This window comes from Sturnus vulgaris, chromosome 26 (genome assembly GCF_052056855.1).
Source record: "Sturnus vulgaris isolate bStuVul1 chromosome 26, bStuVul1.hap1, whole genome shotgun sequence".
In the NCBI taxonomy this organism is placed as follows: Eukaryota; Metazoa; Chordata; class Aves; order Passeriformes; family Sturnidae; genus Sturnus; species Sturnus vulgaris.
In genome coordinates, this window is record NC_142268.1 from 4,407,697 (window position 1) to 4,425,946 (window position 18,250).

At 51.6% G+C, this 18,250-nt stretch overlaps 1 protein-coding gene across 1 annotated transcript in view; it reads left to right on the forward strand.

The window, feature by feature from the left end:
• The first annotated feature begins 1,603 nt into the window (after positions 1-1,603).
• Positions 1,604-18,250, forward strand: part of REXO1 (RNA exonuclease 1 homolog) — a 43,868-nt gene continuing 27,221 nt past the window's right edge. Inside the window, exons 1-2 of the mRNA XM_014884394.2 lie at positions 1,604-1,913; positions 15,949-17,708. Coding sequence (XP_014739880.2) covers positions 1,724-1,913; positions 15,949-17,708 — 1,950 coding nt within the window. The 5' untranslated portion in view covers positions 1,604-1,723. The remainder of the gene's footprint in view (positions 1,914-15,948; positions 17,709-18,250) is intronic.

Genomic DNA, 18,250 nt, shown 5'->3' on the forward strand with positions numbered 1-18,250 from the left:
TTGGCCAAGGCCAACTCCTCCTTGTGCACCTTTCTCTGCATCACCCAATTGTTCCTGGCATTGCCCTTGAGCTTCCCATCTCTCCTTGCACAAGTGGTGAGGCTCCCTGGATCATCCTGTCTGTCCAGGCTGGTGTGTCTGGTTCCATCCATGGGATTTCTCCTCGCAGGGCTTGGTCCTTGCTGGCCTGAGAAGGGCCTCACCTATGGAGGTGGAGCCTCCCTGCTCTGAACACCCAAGGCAGGGGCAGTGCCAGGTGGTTCCCAGGAGCTGTGGATGTCCCTCACCTGCTTGATCCCCCCGGGCTGGCTCCAGGTCCCTGCTCTGGCTCAGCTCAGCCAAAGTGCTGTCACTTTGTGCCTCAGTTTCCCCACTGGGAAATGCAGGTGTGACTGCCTGGGGCAAGGAGGGGGCTGGGCCCTCATGGGATGTGAACCCGTTATTGGCCTGGCCTTGGGGCCACTGCCCAAACCTGCCCAGTGTCCTGCTGCTCTCCAGGAGACCCAGGCTGTGCTGGGGCTCAGGGAGCTCTTTTGAGGATGGGCTGTACTGGGACTGGGGGCCGTGATGAGGCTGGTGGTCCCTGGCAGGGATGGGCTGGTGGTCCATGGTAATCCATGCTGGGACATGCTGAGGCAGTGCAGTGGGATGTACTAAGAGCAGGCAGTGGTCCGTGCTGGGGAGGTGGTCCATGGTGGTCCCTGCTGGGCCTACTGGAATGTGCTGGGACACTGGTCCATGCTGGGATCTGCAGGCTCTGCTGGTGTGGTCCATGGTGCTCCACCATGGCCTGTACTGAAGAGGAAGGGCTGATGGGCCACAGAGCAAGGAGCCCGTGACCATCACTGTGCCCACAGCCGGGGGTTCTGGGGGTGCTGGGCAGCACCATGAGGTGGGTCCAGCCCTGGGGCCGTACCCCCAGCCCCTGTTTCTCCCCGTGCTATGGGGATGTGCCAAACCTGGCCGAGCTAGGATTACAGAATCCTGGAATATCCTGAGCTGCGAGGGACCCATAGGGATCATCGAGTCCAACTCCCGGCCCTGCAGACACGCCAAGAATCCCACCCTGAGCATCCCTGAGAGCGCTGGTTCTGGATGGCGGCTCCTGCAGCCCGGCCATGCCCCGAGGGAACGGGAACGCTGCAGTCCAGCTGGAGCAGAGGAGACTGAGGGGAGACTCCTCGGGGGCTGCAGCTCCTCCCGAGGGGAGGCAGAGGGGCAGGGGCTGAGCTCTGCTCTGGGCCAGGGCCAGGAGCCCAGGAAGGGCTGGAGCTGTGCCAGGGCTTGGCATGGAGCTCAGGGAAAGGTTCTTCCCCCCGAGGGTGCTGGGCACTGCCCAGGCTCCCCAGGGAATGGTCCCGGCCCCAAGGCTGCCAGAGCTCCAGGAGCGTTTGGACAGCGCTCTCAGGGATGCTCAGGGTGGGATTGTTGGGGGGTCTGTGCAGGGACAGGGGTTGGATCCATGATCGCTGCTGGATCCCCCTTCGGCCATTCCAGGATCCTGTGGCAGCTCCCGGCCCCTCCCCAGCCCCGCCCCGCCCCGCTCTCAGGCGCGCCGCGGGCAGCCCTGTGCGGGCAGCGGCGTCGCGGGGTCCTCGCCGCCGCGCCCGGCGCTCCCAAGATGGCGGCGGGGTCGGTACCGGCCGTGTGAAGCGGGAGCGCGTCCCGGTCGCCTGCGGCTCCTCCGCCCGCCCGGCCCCGCTCCCGCCCTGCAGCCGGCGGGATGCTCAGATCCACCGGCTACTTCCGCGGCATCGACTGCCCGTTCCTCAACGCCGGGGGGTCGGGGCCGGGCCGGGGGTGCCGCAGGCCCTACTGCCACTTCCGTCACCCCCCGGTGGCTCCGGCGCCGTGCGGAGCCTCCAGAGCCTCGGGCGACCCCAGCGTGGGGCTCCCCCTCGGACACGTCGCAGGTACGGCCCGGCCCGGCCCGGCCGCGGTACCCCCTCACCTTTCCCCGGCCCCCTCCCCGGGCTGCGGCTGTTCCCGTCCCTGCCGTCCCCAGCCCGCTCGTGCTTTCGCCCCCGCCCCGTGTGTTTTCCCCCCTGCGAGGGGCAGGCCCGTGCCTGGCCGCCTCCTCTCCCGTCTGCCCCCGTTCAGGGCCCGGATCTGCCTTCGGCTGCCCTGAGCTCCCCTCAGCCCCTCCTCAGTGCGGTGACCCCCGGGGCTGTGTCGGTATCACCCGCTGGACCCGCCCGTCCCTCGGCTCTGTGGCCCCGTGTCCCCAGCCCTGCCCGGGCCGTGGCTGTCACCTCGTCCTTGCTCCAAGGCAGGGTTTGAAGGAGCTCGGCAGCCGCAGCGGGTGAGAGCGATGCGGTGGCCGGGGTCGGTGGGATCCCGCCGTGCCCGCTGCCCGCGGGGTGTTGGGGAGCAGCTCCCGGGCCAGTCCCAGCCCCAGGAGGGCAGCGCTGCCCTGAGCCCGTTCTTTGTCGCTCCAGGCACTGGGCTCACGTGGTGCTGAGGTGTCAGCGCCGGATTCCAAACCTGCTGACAGCTCCCGCGCCGTTAGAGCCCTTCAGGAGCTGCCTGGATCGAGGAGGCAGGGCCTGAACTGCGGCCTCTGGGGGGCTGTGATCAGCCAGACCCCCCCGTGAGGAGTTTGTGGGGCACAGAGCACTGCCAGGCTTCTCAAAGACAGCCTGGCACAAAAAACCCAGTGAATCAGACAGTCCTGGAATATCCTGAGTTGGAAGGGACCCACAAGGGTCAATAGTGAGCTATTGTTGTCTGTTCTTGCAGCAACTCTTGTCATTTTATTTATACGCATTATTTGCTGTTCTGCTGATTTATTGGGAGAAAAAAAAGCCTTCATTCTTCTCCCTAGAAGAACCCTGATGGCTTTTCTTCTTGTCACAGCTTTGTTATTTCAGTTAGGTATAATGGGATAATAATGCTGGTGTGGACAGTCTCTAATAATGTGAAGCACAAATTGCCAAAACAAAGCCCAGCTTGTGTTTTTTGTGTGCTTACTTAACTTTGGATTGCTCTCAAGTTTGGAAGAGGATTAATTATTGATGTCTCCTGGTTACCAGGCCAGCTTACCACCACTACTAGTTTAGTTTAAAATAAAAGAAGCTTTCTCAGGGCTGTCACAGGCAGATAATTGTTAGAAAGACAAAAATTTTTGCCAATTTCAGTGTTCTTTTGAATTTTAAAAGCTCCCTAAAATGCTTTAGGATAGTTCTTTAGATGATGTTATAATTATCCTTCAGTGTGCTGTTCCTGCATGTCTTTAAATATCTGTGAGGTGTCCATTTTGGAACTGGAATTGCTTACTTTGGCCTGCACCAGGTGCTGCTGTGCTTGATAACAGCTTGGGCTGGGTTTGGAGTTTGAAGTGGGGAAGGGAAAACCTCTGTGTGCCCCTGGAAAGTGTGTGAGGTTCCCAGAGCTGGCTGGAAATGTTGATGTAAGCTGAGTGTGAAGGGCAAGGAAAATACCCCAGTGCCTTGCTAGGCTTGGCCTGGGCATGTCAGAGACACAGGAGAAGCAGCCTGAGTTTTGGGAGTAAGAGTTTACTTGCAATCATGGAATTGTTAAGGTTGGAAAAGCTCTCCAGGTTCATCAAATACAACCTTCAACCATCATGGTCACCACTAAGCCATGTCCTCCAGAGCCAAATCCACACTTTGTTTGGACACTTCCAGGGATGGGGACTCCACCATTGCTCTGGGCAGCCCCTTCCAGTGCTTCACATCTTTTTGTATGAAGGAATTTTTCTAAAAATACAACCTAATCTACAGCACTTAGAGAAGAGTTTTTTTGGCAAATAAAACCCACAGTGTGGGCCTGGTTTCCCAAGGGGAAGTTTCTTGTGAAAGAAGCAGGATCACGAGGCTGAACTCCAGGCACTGCCTCCTGCTCCCTGCAGCCAGCTCAGAGCCTGCTCCTGCCTCTTTCCCAAACTCTTGGCATCCAGCACATGGCATGGCTGGCATAACAAGGATCTGGGAGTTCTGTCTCAGCTCAGGGTTCACCTCCAGCCTTTTTTTAATGTTGATTCTGTGTTGACTCCCACCTGCAGAGCTGCCTCCAGGTCCGGGGCCTTGAACATGAGAAGGACGTGGAGCTGCTGGAGCCATTCCAGAGGAACCACGGAGATGCTCCAAGGGCTGGAGCCCCTCTGCTCTGGGGACAGGCTGGGAGAGCTGGGGGTGCTCACCTGGAGAGGAGAAGGCTCCAGGGAGAGCTGAGAGCCCCTTGCAGGGCCTAAAGGGGCTCCAGGAGAGCTGGAGAGGGACTGGGGACAAGGGATGGAGGGACAGGACACAGGGAATGGCTTCCACTGCCAGAGGGCAGGGCTGGATGGGATATTGGGAAGGAATTGTTCCCTGGGAGGGTGGGCAGGCCCTGGCACAGGGTGCCCAGAGCAGCTGTGGCTGCCCCTGGATCCCTGGCAGTGTCCCAGGCCAGGTTGGACATTGGGATTGGAGCAGCCTGGGACAGTGGAAGGTGTCCCTGCCATGGCAGGGGTGGCACTGGATGGGCTTTAAGGTCTGTCCTAACCCAAGCTATTCTGGGATTCCCACTGAGAAATGGGAGATGAGCAGTGGACTTGCTGCAATCTTAGGCTTTTAGAGCAGTCTCCAGCTGATCACAAAATGTTCCTGATTCCTGTAGGAGCAGGAGACACTTTTGCAGTTATTTTGCAGTGCTTGGCTCAGCTTCCTCGGAAGGATTCTGGTTAAAGTGCTCCTGCCATTTCCCTGCCTGAGGCTCCTGTCACCTGCAAGGATCTGTAGGATTTACACTAGAGGGTGTAGTAGCTCAGCCAGAACCAGGCAACCATCTTCTGGGAGCAGGTTCTCTAACCCCCAGGGCTTGCTCTGTGCCGGGGGAACTGCCTGTCTTGTTTTGAAGTAGCCTTCTAACCATGCACATGGGCAGATCTGACCTATTTAATCACATCACTCGATAGAGAAGCTTTAAAAGCCTCATTTTTTTTTTTGCCAAGGCGGATGGATTTCTACACGAAGAGCTACAGCACAGACTGGTGTTTTCTGGGAGGTTGCCTAGAAAAAAAAAGGATAAGATCTGAAGGAGCAGCCTGCTAAACATATTGATTCAAGGCTGGGGCTGGCTTTGATGTTTGAGGATCACCGGAGGATTGGCAGGAACCCCAAAACTCCCGGTGCAATTTCGTAGCTTTGAAAGGAGCTTTTGGAAACTGCCAGTGGAGCTGGCCCTGGCAGGTTCTGGGAGGGGGGACATGTGCCAGATGAAGCAGAGAGGATGTGGAAAGAGGAGTTTGTGGGATGTAGCACTGTTCCCTCGTTTTTTGGCCACCCTCACCTCTCCAGACTTTCCAAGGTTCAGGTGTTCATAACATGGTCTCTGTTCTTCATATGCAGTGCTCAGGTGCACCCAGGCACTGGGGGAAAGTGGTGCAGAGCCCTCCGTGATCCTTGGAGATCTGCAGGAGCAGGAGGATTGAGTTTTCCCTGACTGCTGCTGTCTGGATGTGTCAGGCATTCTCTTTCCTTCCTGTCTGGAAGCAGGTCCATAAATACAAACATGGAGAGTGAGGGACACGTTTGAACTGGGGTCTGAAACATGAAATACTTGGTGTGGGAATCTGCTCCCCTGTTTTATTGCAGGGATTTGCCTGTGTGGTAACAGAGTGTGGCTGCCTTGGAGGTTTGTGAAAATTCTGTGCTGGCTGAGCGCTGAGGCTGGTGGGGTTTTCTGTCCAGGACTGGGAATCTGGAGATTGCAAATTCTCATCCTGACTTGGCTGAAGTGCTTTTTCCATCTCTTAGACAACTAAAACCCACCTGCTTCAGAGCAGGATGAAAAGATTATTGAATGTGTGTGAAGTGCTTTGAAAGCGTGCGCTCTAAGGAGGAGGGAAGAGCTGCCTTCAGTCCTAAAAGCGTCTTTTCAAGAGCTGTAGAGGGGAAAAATAGGTCTCTCTTTAAAGTCGAGGTCCTGAGTATGCTGAAAGACATAAAAGAGGCATAATACAGCTCTTCATAAATATCTTAAGGTAGGCAGCCCTGGTTTGCTGGTTTGATGCTGTCAGGGGGTGTTTCGGACGTGGATGTTTTTGAACCCAGAGGAGAAAGCTGCTTCCAAGTCTGGAGCTCTGAGCTCTTTTGTCTGCACTGATCACAGAATCCTGGAATGTCCAGAGCTGGAATGGACTCACAGGGATGATGAGTGCAGCCCCTGTCCCTGCACAGACCCCCCAACAATCCCACCCTGAGCATCCCTGAGAGCGCTGTCCAAACGCTCCTGGAGCTCTGGCAGCCTTGGGGCCGGGACCATTCCCTGGGGAGCCTGGGCAGTGCCCAGCACCCTCGGGAGGGATCATCCTGGTCACAGCCATCCTATGTGGCTGCTTTTGGACATAAGAAGGGAGAAGTGAAGTGCCTCCCTGCACCAGTGACAGGATCCGGGGTTCAAGCTGGTGAGGATAAGCTCAGCTTGACCGAGCCCAACAGTGCTGCAGCAGCTCACTGTGTCAATCACACAGAGGAGCAGAACTCTGTCCCTGACGCCTTCCACAGATTTGATCCAGGTCTCACCTGCAAAGCTTTGTACACCCATAAAGAAAATCCACACAGCAAGAAAACTGCTCCACAAGCTTTGGACCACATCAGAAAACTGCTGAGAAGCTCAGTACACTCCACTACAGAACAAAGTACTTCAGGCAGGGTGCTGAAAGCCTGGTTGGCTCTTCCCATCCCACAAGAACACAAGGATCAGGACCTGAGGAAGTGGCTGGAGCCGTGCCAGGGCTTGGCATGGAGCTCAGGGAAAGGTTCTTCCCCCCGAGGGTGCTGGGCACTGCCCAGGCTCCCCAGGGAATGGTCCCGGCCCCAAGGCTGCCAGAGCTCCAGGAGCGTTTGGACAGCGCTCTCAGGGATGCTCAGGGTGGGATTGTTGGGGGGTCTGTGCAGGGACAGGGGCTGGATCAATGATCTCTGTGGTTTCCTTCCAACTGAGGAGATTCTATGGTTCTGTGATACTTGGTAAAACCTAAAGAGGCTCTTTAAAAGTTAAAACCCAGCTTTAATCACCCCACATGTCAACACAGGGTTAGGGCCATTGTCAGGTTCCTCACACAGCACTTTGCTGAGGGGCTGTGCCTGTTTGGTGGGAGCAGCCTCAGCACAGGCTGGGATTTAGAGCCTTGGTGTGACTCACATTGCAGGCCATGTTCACACTGGGTTTAGAAGGGATGAAAAATAAATTCTTTCCCAGTGCTTTTTCCTTCCTGGAATTGATGTTGTGCAAGATCATCTCAGGAAAGAGCTTTTATTACTGTATGTGCTACAGCAGAAGTGGAAACCCATGAAGATTTCAGTATCATTTCACTGACAGAGCAAAGCAGCTGTTCAGTGTTGGGAAGGGGCATCAATTCTGCTTTTCCCCCCCCACATTTGTGTTTAGAGAATAATTACCAAAATGCCACCAGTGGATTTTATTTTTAACCAAGTTTTGAAATGAAGAGTGAAAAGTCAATTGGTGGTGAGGTGGAGATGTATCTTTTCAGCAGTTTGGGATTTGTGGTGATTTCCCTGCACTGTCGGTTGGGGCAGTTTCCTGGGGGGGGCAGGTGCAGGTGCCCTTTGTGCTGGGATTTCAGCGTGGGCTCACAGGACACTTCCCATTTTTGGTCTTTCTGTGGCTGTGGGGAGATTCCGCCCCGAATGCCAGTCTCCCCAGGTGGGGCAGTTCCAGATGTGTGCAAAACAGGAGGTGGGAGCAGATCTCCATCAAGCCAGCAGGATTTTGGGTTTGGCACAGCTGGAGTTGTGCCAGCGCTGGTGAGTGTCTGGTTCTTCTGTCTGCTCTCCCGGCACCTCCCTCTGCGCTGTGGGATGTCTTCCCTGACATTTGAACACTTCCTCTAATGTACGTTTTTAATCTCCCTGCGCTAGTGGGAAGCACAATTCCCTAATCCCGGGTTTCCCGGAGCGCTGGGCGAGGCGGGTGGCTCACGTGGGGCTGGGCAGGCAGCGACAGGCAGGGCCAGGCTGTGTCCCTGCCCTGCCACCTCCTCCCTGCTGGCACAGAGAGCTGGGGGGGTTTGGGTCGGGCTGAGGGCACAGCACGGCCGGGGATGGATGTTCGGGGAACCACCAAGGTGTGGAGCTCAGAGCAAGCCAACAGCAGCTGCAGGTGGGGAGTGGGGACAGGAGGAGGGGGTCACAAACTCCCCCAAGGTGAGGGCTGCAGGTGGGGAGTGGGGACAGGAGGGGGTCACAAACTCCCCCAAGGTGAGGGCAGCAGCGCCAGGAAGGAGGAGCGGGGTCAGGAAGCCCTTGCGAGCCCCAGCGAGCTGGGAGCACACGAGGGTGAAGGCGGGACTCGGGCAGGTCCTGCCCCGGTTCGCACAAAGTGCTGTGTCAGCACCGGGCACCGCGTGCCGCCTCCAGCCCCTGCCCCGGTGTCCCGGCAGCACCGGGCGGCTCCAGCATGAACAAATACCTGCAGTGTTTATTAACCCCGGGCAGCTCAGGTAACTCTTCTTGAAGTTTTTGGCTTCCTGCGGGGTGAGGTCGAGGTTTGGGGGGTGCGGCTGGGAAGGAGCAGCTGGAGAGAAGCGACTTCTGCAGGGAGGATTTCACGTGGCCACCATTCATTGAACAGGAGCCCTGGGTCCTGCGGCATCTGCTTCTGGAATATGGGGACTGAGCAAGAAACTCAGATTGGCTTTGGAGGGTTTGGTTTACAAAGATTTTAATTTCTCTGTGGATTTTGGATTTTTATTGAAGAGAGGACTGGGCTGGGGTGTTGGGTTCTGTGCTTAAAAGTGGCTGTGGAGCTGCAGGTGTCTGAGACCTAAAGGAGCTGCACACTTTTAATTCCAGCTTTTCAATTGTTAAAGGCAGGCAGGTTTTAAAAACAACTTAAATTTTGCTTTTAGCCTTTCATACGTCACAGCTGAAGTGTTTTAATGTAATACAGCTTGAAAGGTGCTTTTCTTTAGCTTTTAACTTTGTGTTCCAAATGTCCAGTTGTGACTAAGGTGAAATAGTGGCGTTTTGGTTGTTTTTTTTTTTTTTCTTGTCTTAAGTGGGAATTTTTCACCCACACTAGTTAAAGAATAAGACAGGTGTTGAGAAGATAACTTATCTGGAGCACGCCAGAGAAAGGCTGGAAAATTAAGGACTGGTGGGTGTTGCTGCTTGTGACTGTACTGGTTGGAGTAAGTTTTCAAGGCGAGGTTGAATAAAGAGAAGTCACCAGAATACTTGAAATATTTAAATACTTTTTTTTCTTTGAAAAGAAGACTTGCTCTTCCAATTGCATTTTTGAGTAGATCCTTAGTTTTATCCAGCACTTTACACAGGCTATGTGGAAATGGTTTCTGGGTTTTTTTCTCAGAGAAAAAGAAAACAACAGATCTCTTTTAAGTTTGTTTGTTTGTTTGTTTTTGGTGTTAGCATTGAATATGCAGATTTTCAAACGGTGAGACTCCTTGCAGCCTGTGCATGACAGGCTGTGGGGTCAGGGTGTGTTTTGGGTGCCAGTCTTTGTCCTCTGCCTGTCCTGGCCAATCCAACCAGTTGGGATTCTCACATTCTTTCCTAAGTTATGGGAGAAAAGTGCCAGTGGTGTGATTTCCTGTTAGGAAATGTATCCCAGACCCTGTTGCTCTTTGCTGTTTCACACCAGCGTGGGTGGGACTGTCAGTGATTGTGGTACAGAGGGATGGCAGTGATGGGTTTGTGTGGGCCAGGTCATTGTATCCTGGCTTTTGCATCCCTGGATTGAAGTGGTGTTGCTGTGGGAGGCAGTGACAGCCCCACGTGTCCTTGAGGACTCCCTGTGAGACCACCAGGAGGGTGAAGCTGCCACATTCAGTGACTTGAGGACCTTTCAGATTCTTGTTTTGCTGCACCAGAGACAAAAGTGTCCAAAGTTGTGTTGTCTTGAATAAATTGAGGAGATGGGTGCTGCATCTCAGGTTGTTTCTGTCTGAGCTGCTTTGTGGGATGTGCCCTGATGAGTTTTCTACTGAGTGAGTTGTTCCCTGATAATGCTTCCAGCTCTGGAAGGACACTCTGGAGCTTCTCCTGCTGGAATGAACCCACTTGGACAGGTCCTTGTCTCAGGAGCTCAGGACTTTGGACAAGGGATGGAGGGACAGGACACAGGGAATGGCTTCCACTGCCAGAGGGCAGGGCTGGATGGGATATTGGGCAGGAATTGTTCCCTGGGAGGGTTGGCAGGGCTGGCACAGGGTGCCCAGAGCAGCTGTGGCTGCCCCTGGATCCCTGGCAGTGTTGGATGGGGATTGGAGCAGCCTGGGACAGTGGAAGGTGTCCAGGAAAGAGCTGGGCTTTAATGTCCCTTCCAACCCAAACATTTCCATGATGTTTCCCTGGGCACTGCCTGCCCTCAGCTGGGATGGCTGAGCTGAGGACAGGGTCTGGCTGCTCCTGTCCCTCCCTGTGACCCCCTCCCTGTGCTGTGTCACCCCTGGGGCTCAGCCCATGGGGACAGGTGGCCCCAGTGGCCACAACACCTGGAGAAACCAGCACTGCCCCAGCTGGGTCCCAGCAGGGCTAAAAATACCTCGGAGTGAGAGATGACTGTTCAGAATTTTTTTCAGCCTTGCTAATATCAGACTTTCTTTTCTCATATTTGCATCGTTTTTTCCATTAAAGAAATGACTGCAGAGGTTCATGATGTACTTTGAGGCTGTGGCATTAAATACCTCCCCTGGAGGATCAAATCCAAGGAGTGGGATGCACAGGGATTCTTCTGCTTCTAATACCTCTCAAACCTTGGTTCCTGATGTTCCTTGGCCAGCACAAGGTTATTAACACGGCTTTTAACACTAAATTTTATAATAAGATTTGCTTTTCAAAAACACAAAAAAGGAGCAAAACAAATCCTTGCACTAGAGTTGAATTTAAAGTTGAAGAAACATTTTTCTTAGCTCTCCTTCCCTGCTGTCATAACCCATTTCCTCTGGGTGATTATTTGAAATGTACTATTTTAAATCTCAGTGTTAATTATTTCCAAGTGGTTGCATATTATTGTTAAATTAATTGTTGGAAATTTACTTTGGGTCCTGGCAAATGAACTCTGTGCCAAAAGCTGCCATTTCTTGTGTGCTCTTTAATTCTGAAGAGTAGCAGAACTCAGGCTGCTGGTAAAGCCTCTCTGAAACATTTTGTTCTTGAGGAACCACTGTCCCTTCTGTGAAGTGTTAAATGAAAAGCTCAGAATGATTTTGCTGTGGTGATAATTTTTCTGCAATCACAGAGGTTGTCCCTTTGCTGAGTGCTGGCACTGTAAACGCAGCGAGCTCTTAAGCCAACAAAGCTGTTCTGATGATGTGAAATAAAAATGCCTTTATTTTGTCCTTTTCCAAAGAGTCTCCAAACAGCTTTCACCTTCCCCACCTCCCTGTGAATGCATCTTTTGTTGCCAGCTGCAGGTGACCCAGGGGAATGGACTCAGCAGCAGCAGGGCTTGAAAATCAAAAAGAGCTGTAAGATCAATGTGTCCAACACAATGGACAGCCACCATCCACTGTGGTCACCACTAAACCATGTCCCCGGGTGCCACATGCCCAGGGTTTTTGAACACTTGCAGGGACAGCATCTCCATCAGTGTCCTGGCAGCCTGTGCCAATGCCTGACAACCCTTTTCTGGGAGGAAATGTTCCCAATATCCCATCTAAGCCTCCCCTGGCCCAGCCTGAGGCCGTTCCCTCTCCTCCTGTCCCTGTTCCCTGGGAGCAGAACCCGCCCCCCGGCTGTCCCCTCCTGTCAGGGAGTTGTGCAGAGCCACAAGGGCCCCCCTGAGCCTCCTTTTCTCCAGCCTGAGCCTCCCCAGCTCCCTCAGCTGCTCCTGGTGCTCCAGCCCCTTCCCAGCTCTGTTCCCTTCTCTGGACACCTCCAGCCCCTCAGTGTCCTTCCTGTGGGTTCACTACAAGAAATGTTCAATGTCTCTTGACCCATGCTGGTCCCTCTGCAGTTTGGCCAGCAGAGCCTTTTGCTTTAAACTCCTAATTGCTGTAAATTTGAAAGTTTCTAATTTTTGCAGCCTTGTAGTCTGGCAGCAGCAGCTGAGTAGGTCTGTTGGATCTGGAAGAAGCAGTTGTCATCCAGGGGTCCAGCAGCTGTGGCTGATACATCCCTGGAAGTGTCCAAGTTGGATGGGCTTGGAGCAACTTGGGACACTGGAAGATGTCCCTGCCATGGCAGGGGTGGAACTGGATGGGCTTTAAGGTCCCTTCCAACCCAAACCATCCCAGGATTCTGTCCCCCACATGCGTTCAAGAGCTGGACTCCTTTTCCAGAGCATGCAGGTCTGCATTGACCAGCACCTCTCACACATTTGGGCTTTTCTGTATTTAAAACATCTCAGGTATGTGCTGTGGTAGGGCTGGACAAAAAAAAAAAAAATAAAAAGGAAGACTTTTCTCTGGAATGATTCACTGTAAAATAAGTTTTACCTTCACACAGGTGACCTTGTCCTCCCACTCTTCTTTAATGTCAGCTTTGTTTACTGCCCTTGCCTGTTGCCCAAACTAGAAGGACCAGTGAGCAGTCTGGCTCAGGGAAGCTTTTTAATAATCCAGCTCCACCTTGGAACTGAAGCCTCATGTCACTCAACCAACATGACAGTAAGCAGGGAAAAAACCCATCTGCCTGGTTTTTTTAGGTAGAATTTTGTTTTATGCTTCCATGTCTTCTGTGCTGCAATGGCTGATTTGAGCACAGCTCAGTTGGGTGTGTTCTAAAGCAGTTCTGAGTTAAATAAAACGTTCACTGAGGTTCTGCCTAAAATATTAATAACTTGTTTTCTGTAATATTGATGGTAACCTCATCTTTTGTTTCTCAAGGGGTTATTTAATATGAGATACATTAATTTATTAAAATAGTTTATACTTTAAAAAGTGTTTAGTTCACAATCCTGCAAGGAGTTGGCATCTCATTATCTCGTGATTCCTAAGGGTCAGAGCAGGCTCTGCTTTCCATCCCTCCAAAAAGAATTATTTCACTGTGAGTGCCTCACAGTCCTTCTGCTCCCTCAAGAGCTGCAGCCATCTGCTACATCAGAACGGCAACCCCAGTGTAGCTCATCCTGTACACCCTGAGTGTCCAGCTTAGTGAAGGGAAGAGGAATAAAGGAGAACATGCAGCAGATTCCTTTGAGTATCAGATCCCAGTGGCAGGAAGATCCTTCCCTTTCCTGGTTCCTGGGAGTGTAGTTTGGCAGCTGAAAAGCTGCTTTGATTTCATAATCAAAATTTGATGGTTGAACATCTCTGGTTTGGAGACTTGTGTGTTTATGCCTCATCATAAATATATGTACACATATATATATTTATGTGTGTGGTTTTGTGTAAATAAAACCCCTCCTGCTGTGTTTGTGCTGCATTATCTGCACATGTCTTGTGACCAGAGGGGATGGTGCTGATGGGCATCGTGGAGCCACTTACACAAGCCTTCCATGGCCAGGAGCCTTTGATCAGCAGTGCTGGAGAATCCATCAGGCCTCCCCCACACTTCCACCAGAGCTCTCTCCCTGCCCTGTCTCAAAGCCTGTGGCATGTCCTGAGGTTATAACCTGGGTTTTCACCTGGCTGTTCCAGCCACAGAAAATGTGCCAGGAGTTTTGTGTAGAGATGAACAGCAGACTCCATGCCTGTGCTGATATATTTAAAATAGTTTGGTTTTCTGCACGGCCAAGATGGCTTTTGTTTGGTTAGGATTTGTTGCTTTTTTTTTTTTGGGCAAGTCTCTAGGTCCAGACTCTGTTCTCTGTTTGCAGGCCATCTGATATTTACCCTTGCATGAATTATCAGGCTTTCAGCTGTTCCCTTAAAATATTTGTGCTGAATTTTAGGTTTCAGTCCTGATTTAGAGGGTAGTAGCTGATTTCCTCCAGGTTTCAGTGCACTGGGCCTTTCTGCTCGGTGTGGAGCTGATGTTTCACAGCGTGGTCAGAGCTGAGCTGCTGGGCATGGAGAGCTGTCAGCTCCTCATCACTTCTTAGGCTGATGTTATCCCTGAAAATTCTGATCATCTGCACATATCCTTGCCTTGATGCTGCTGCTGTTTGCATGTTGGTCTGTTCATGTTTTTTTCCTTGTTACCTGCTTTTCTTCAAGGTTTCTAACCAGGAATTGTTCTGTCCAGTGCCTGCTGCCCTGGTTTGTCACCTGCTCCCTCCCTCTGTCCCCAGCTGTGCTGGGTGTCCAAGGGAGGAGCACACCCTGGGTTTGGAAATGCTCTTTGTGTCATCATTACAGCTCTCTGCAATAGCTGGAGGGGAACTGCTTCTAGAAATTGCACCTTACTCCTCTTCCCCACGTTTCTGGCTCTGAACAGGGCTCAGACTGGCCTGTGGAAGGTGGTGACATCACACTGCTATTGCTCAGAGTCCCTGTTCAATCAGGAGCTAATTGGTTTGAAAAAAAACTTCACAAACCCAAAGGGATAAAAAGTATTTTCTGAAACTGCTGCCTTTATTTTAACCCAGCCTCTTTCATTCCTTCTGCTTCCCTGGCAGTCAGTTCTGCCAACTGCTAGACAGATCCTTTTCCTATTCCCAAAGGTAGCTGTGCACTCATGATCCTCTCTAAAAAACCCCAAACCTACCCCTGCCCCCCGCCCCCCCAAAAAAAACCCCAAACCCTTCATTCTTACAAGAATGGTGGAAACAGCTCTTTTCACTCTGTCTGGTTCTGACTGTTCAGAGAAGTTTTCTCATCCCTCTTAGACCTGAGAGGTTTTTAATTTTCTGTTTTCTGTCTCTTTGCTTATTGTTTGGTTCTTCTGCATATCCATGTTGGAGAGCCAGTTTTAGTACTGTCCTTGTAGCAGAGAACAAAATGTCAGCATCCAGAGACACTGATAAAACGGATTGAGAACAGTTCAGAGTCAAAAAGCAGCTGTTAATGTTCCTGTAACTTCTGTGATTTGCTAAATGCAGCTGTCATTGTTGGAGTCCTTCGATGTTGTGGGTTGGGAGAGGCTTTAAAACTCATCCAGTGCCACCCCTGCCATGGCAGGGACACCTTCCACTGTCCCAGGCTGCTCCAATCCCAGTGTCCAACCTGGCCTGGGACACTGCCAGGGATCCAGGGGCAGCCACAGCTGCTCTGGGCACCCTGTGCCAGCCCTGCCCACCCTGCCAGGGAACAATTCCTGCCCAATATCCCATCCAGCCCTGCCCTCTGGCAGTGGGAGCCATTCCCTGTGTCCTGTCCCTCCATGCCTTGTCCCAGTCCCTCTCCAGCTCTCCTGGAGCCCCTTTAGGCCCTGCAAGGGGCTCTGAGGTCTCTCTGGAGCCTTCACTTCTCCAGGCTGGGCATGGAAGAGAGGCCATTGAAGGGACTTTTCTGGAAAGGGGAGTGTGGAAAAGGGAAATGTTTCGGGTGTTCAGTGTTCTGGTCATGGTGGTTGTTCTGGGTTGTTGAGTTGTGTTGCCTGCTGTCGTTTTTCCTTCCTACCAGCAACTCTCAATTTGTCAATCCAGATCAGAGTGGTTTTCCTGCAGCTGCCATGAGTAACACTGAGCCTTGAGGAATATTGGAGTCTTTTGGTGGGCTTTAGGTGTTGGTATTGGGAAGTGAGACCTGATCCACAGTTTCTCCCTGGAATCCTCTTTCCTCCTTGGTGGCTTCATTGAGTTAAGCCAATGCACAGTCAGCTCCCCTTGGGCCTAATATAGTGATTATTCTTTGGTGCCCTGAAGAATATTTCATTTATAGAGCTTTTCTGTGAGTATTAAAAGCACTTTGTTAACAGATCTTTAGTCCTGGGAGTAGTTTGTACAGTCTGGTTTAGTCTAGACCAGAGAACGTCACTGGTGGCTTTTGGTATCCAATATTTATTTATTCTGTGGTGCTAGAGTGTGGCTTTTGGCTGTGTCATTCAGTGTTGGGGTTTGATCAGAGCAGACCTTAAAAAGACCTCTTTTAAATTTTACTTGAATTGCTGTCAGTAAATGATTTTTTTCTCTTTCCAGAGCGAGGCTATGACCCCTACAACCCCGAGCTTCCCAGGCCCTTGCTGGAGGCAGAGGATGGCACCCTGGCTGACATTACAGATGTCACACCCGGAATTCTGGAGCTGGAGCTGGTCAACAAGGCCATTGAGGCAGTGAAGAATGAAGTGGAGAGGGAGCAGAAGAAGTATGAGGAGCTGCTGGAAACCACAAAGGAGCTTGGTGCTTCAGAGGGCTCCTCACTCATTTCAAACACACCTGTGTCAGCTGCTGGGCCTCAGAATGATTCCTTTGCCTCCTTGGAGTATAACCCAGGGAGCTACAATTTCAGTAATAACTCTGACTACAACCCCACTCCCCTGGCTGCTGCTGGCAGGTCCAGTAAATACACTTTGGATTCCTCCCGCTCCAAAGGGAGCTCACTGGAATATGTCCCCAAGGCCGTAGTACAGAATAAAAAATACAGCAGCACTGTCACTAACAATAAATATGTGATTGATGACTCCAAACCTTCCACAGACTTGGAGTATGATCCCCTTTCCAATTACTCTGCCAGGCTGTTGGGCAAAGCCACAAGCAAGGGGTCCAAAAGGGAGAGGGTCTCTGATTATGAGGACTCTTACTCTCCATCACGGAAGAAACTCTGTGAAGATCCTGATGATGACGAGGTGTTGGCCAGGTTCTCCTCCTCTGAAGATGAGGCTGAGGTGGAATATAAAACAGCTTCTGGTAGTTCACCCTCAAAAGCTGGTTCTGAGAGTGAGTCAAACCATGAGTTCTCCAGCAAAGAGCAGAGCACTAAAGTGGATGGCTCTGCTTCCCAGGAGAGCAAAGAAGCAGCACAGCACAGGGAGGACCTTCCAAATTCACAGAAAAACCTTGCCAAGAGCTCACCAGACAAGAACTCAAAAGCAGCAAAGTTGGGTTCTGGTAAGAGCAGCAAGGAAATTGAAAATAAAAACAAAGACTCCAAAGACAAAACAAAAAGGAAGAAAACAGATGTTAGTAAAACACCAGGCCTCAGTGAGGCTGGGAAGAAGGAGAAAAATAAAAATGCAGACAAAGACAAAGTGCTCAAGAAAGAAGAAAAATTAAAAACCAAGAATGAAGAGAAAAACTGCAAAGACAAAAGCATCAAAGTGAAAACAGATGGGAACTTGAAGAAACCTGAAAAACAGAAGTCAGAAAAAGTGGATGGGTGTAAGAAAGAAAAATCCAAGTCCACCAGCAGCAGTTCTGGGAAAAGCAAGAGTGAGAGTGTCACCAAGGGCACAGAGAAAGTGGGGAGCAGCAAGAAGGACTCGCAGAGCAAAACAGCTGATGTGAAAAATGGCAAGGAAAGCTCTGGTCGTAAAAACAAGGAGAAAGGGCCCAAGAGCTCCCTGGAGCAAAGGAAAGACAAGGTCAGTCCTGCAGGACAAGGACACCTGAAGAAGGGTCGGAAGCAGCGGAGTTTGAGTCACGTGGACCTGTTTGGAGATGAGAGTGGAGATGACGATGACAAAGGCCGGCCTTTGTCCTCCTCCTTGCTTGATGTGAGCTCGGACTCGGACGGGGCTGACTCTGGCTCAGCCTCTGACAGTGACAGGGACAGGACAAAGAAAGCAAAACGCTCCAAGTTGTCCAAGTCATCATCATCTTCCTCAACATCTGATGACATTGATTATTCCATCCTTGAGAAAGATGTGGACTTCGAGTCAGATCCCATGGAGGAGTGTCTCAGGATCTTTAATGAATCTAAAGATGTGAAAACTGAAGACAAGGGAAGGCTGGGGAAACAGGTAATGCTGGTTTGGGGGTGTTGGTTCTCTCCCCTCCAAAGGTGGAAGGATTCTGGTTTGGTTTAGTGGTGTTGCTTTTCTCAAGTAGCTGAAAAGGGAGACTCCATGTGTTGGAAGAATCTCTTCCTTGTCCTGACTGAGTGCTTGGAAGTGTTTGCACCTGACTTTACCACTTCACCTGCTGGATTGAAAGCTGCTGTGAAATGTGAGAGTTCAGTTCCCTTCTGTGTGGAAGGCTTTCAGCTTTCAAGGTTATCAATTACTTCTGTCTCCATCTGGCCTGAGAACCTGGGGGTGTGGATGGCTGGAGAAAAGGCTGCAGGGAGTGAGTTTTGGGGGTTTCAAAGCCAATCTAAGATTGCCAGTCTGGGCACTGCCTTCTTGTTGCAGCAGAGTTTAAGGAACATGAGGCAGGTAGAACCTGGACAGGGAGTTGGTGCAGGTAAGTTCAGTATTTGTCAGACACTTTGGAGACTCCCCAAATTCGTCTTTACTATTCTGAATGCATACTACAGGGAGTTCCTCACGATCTCTGGATACCT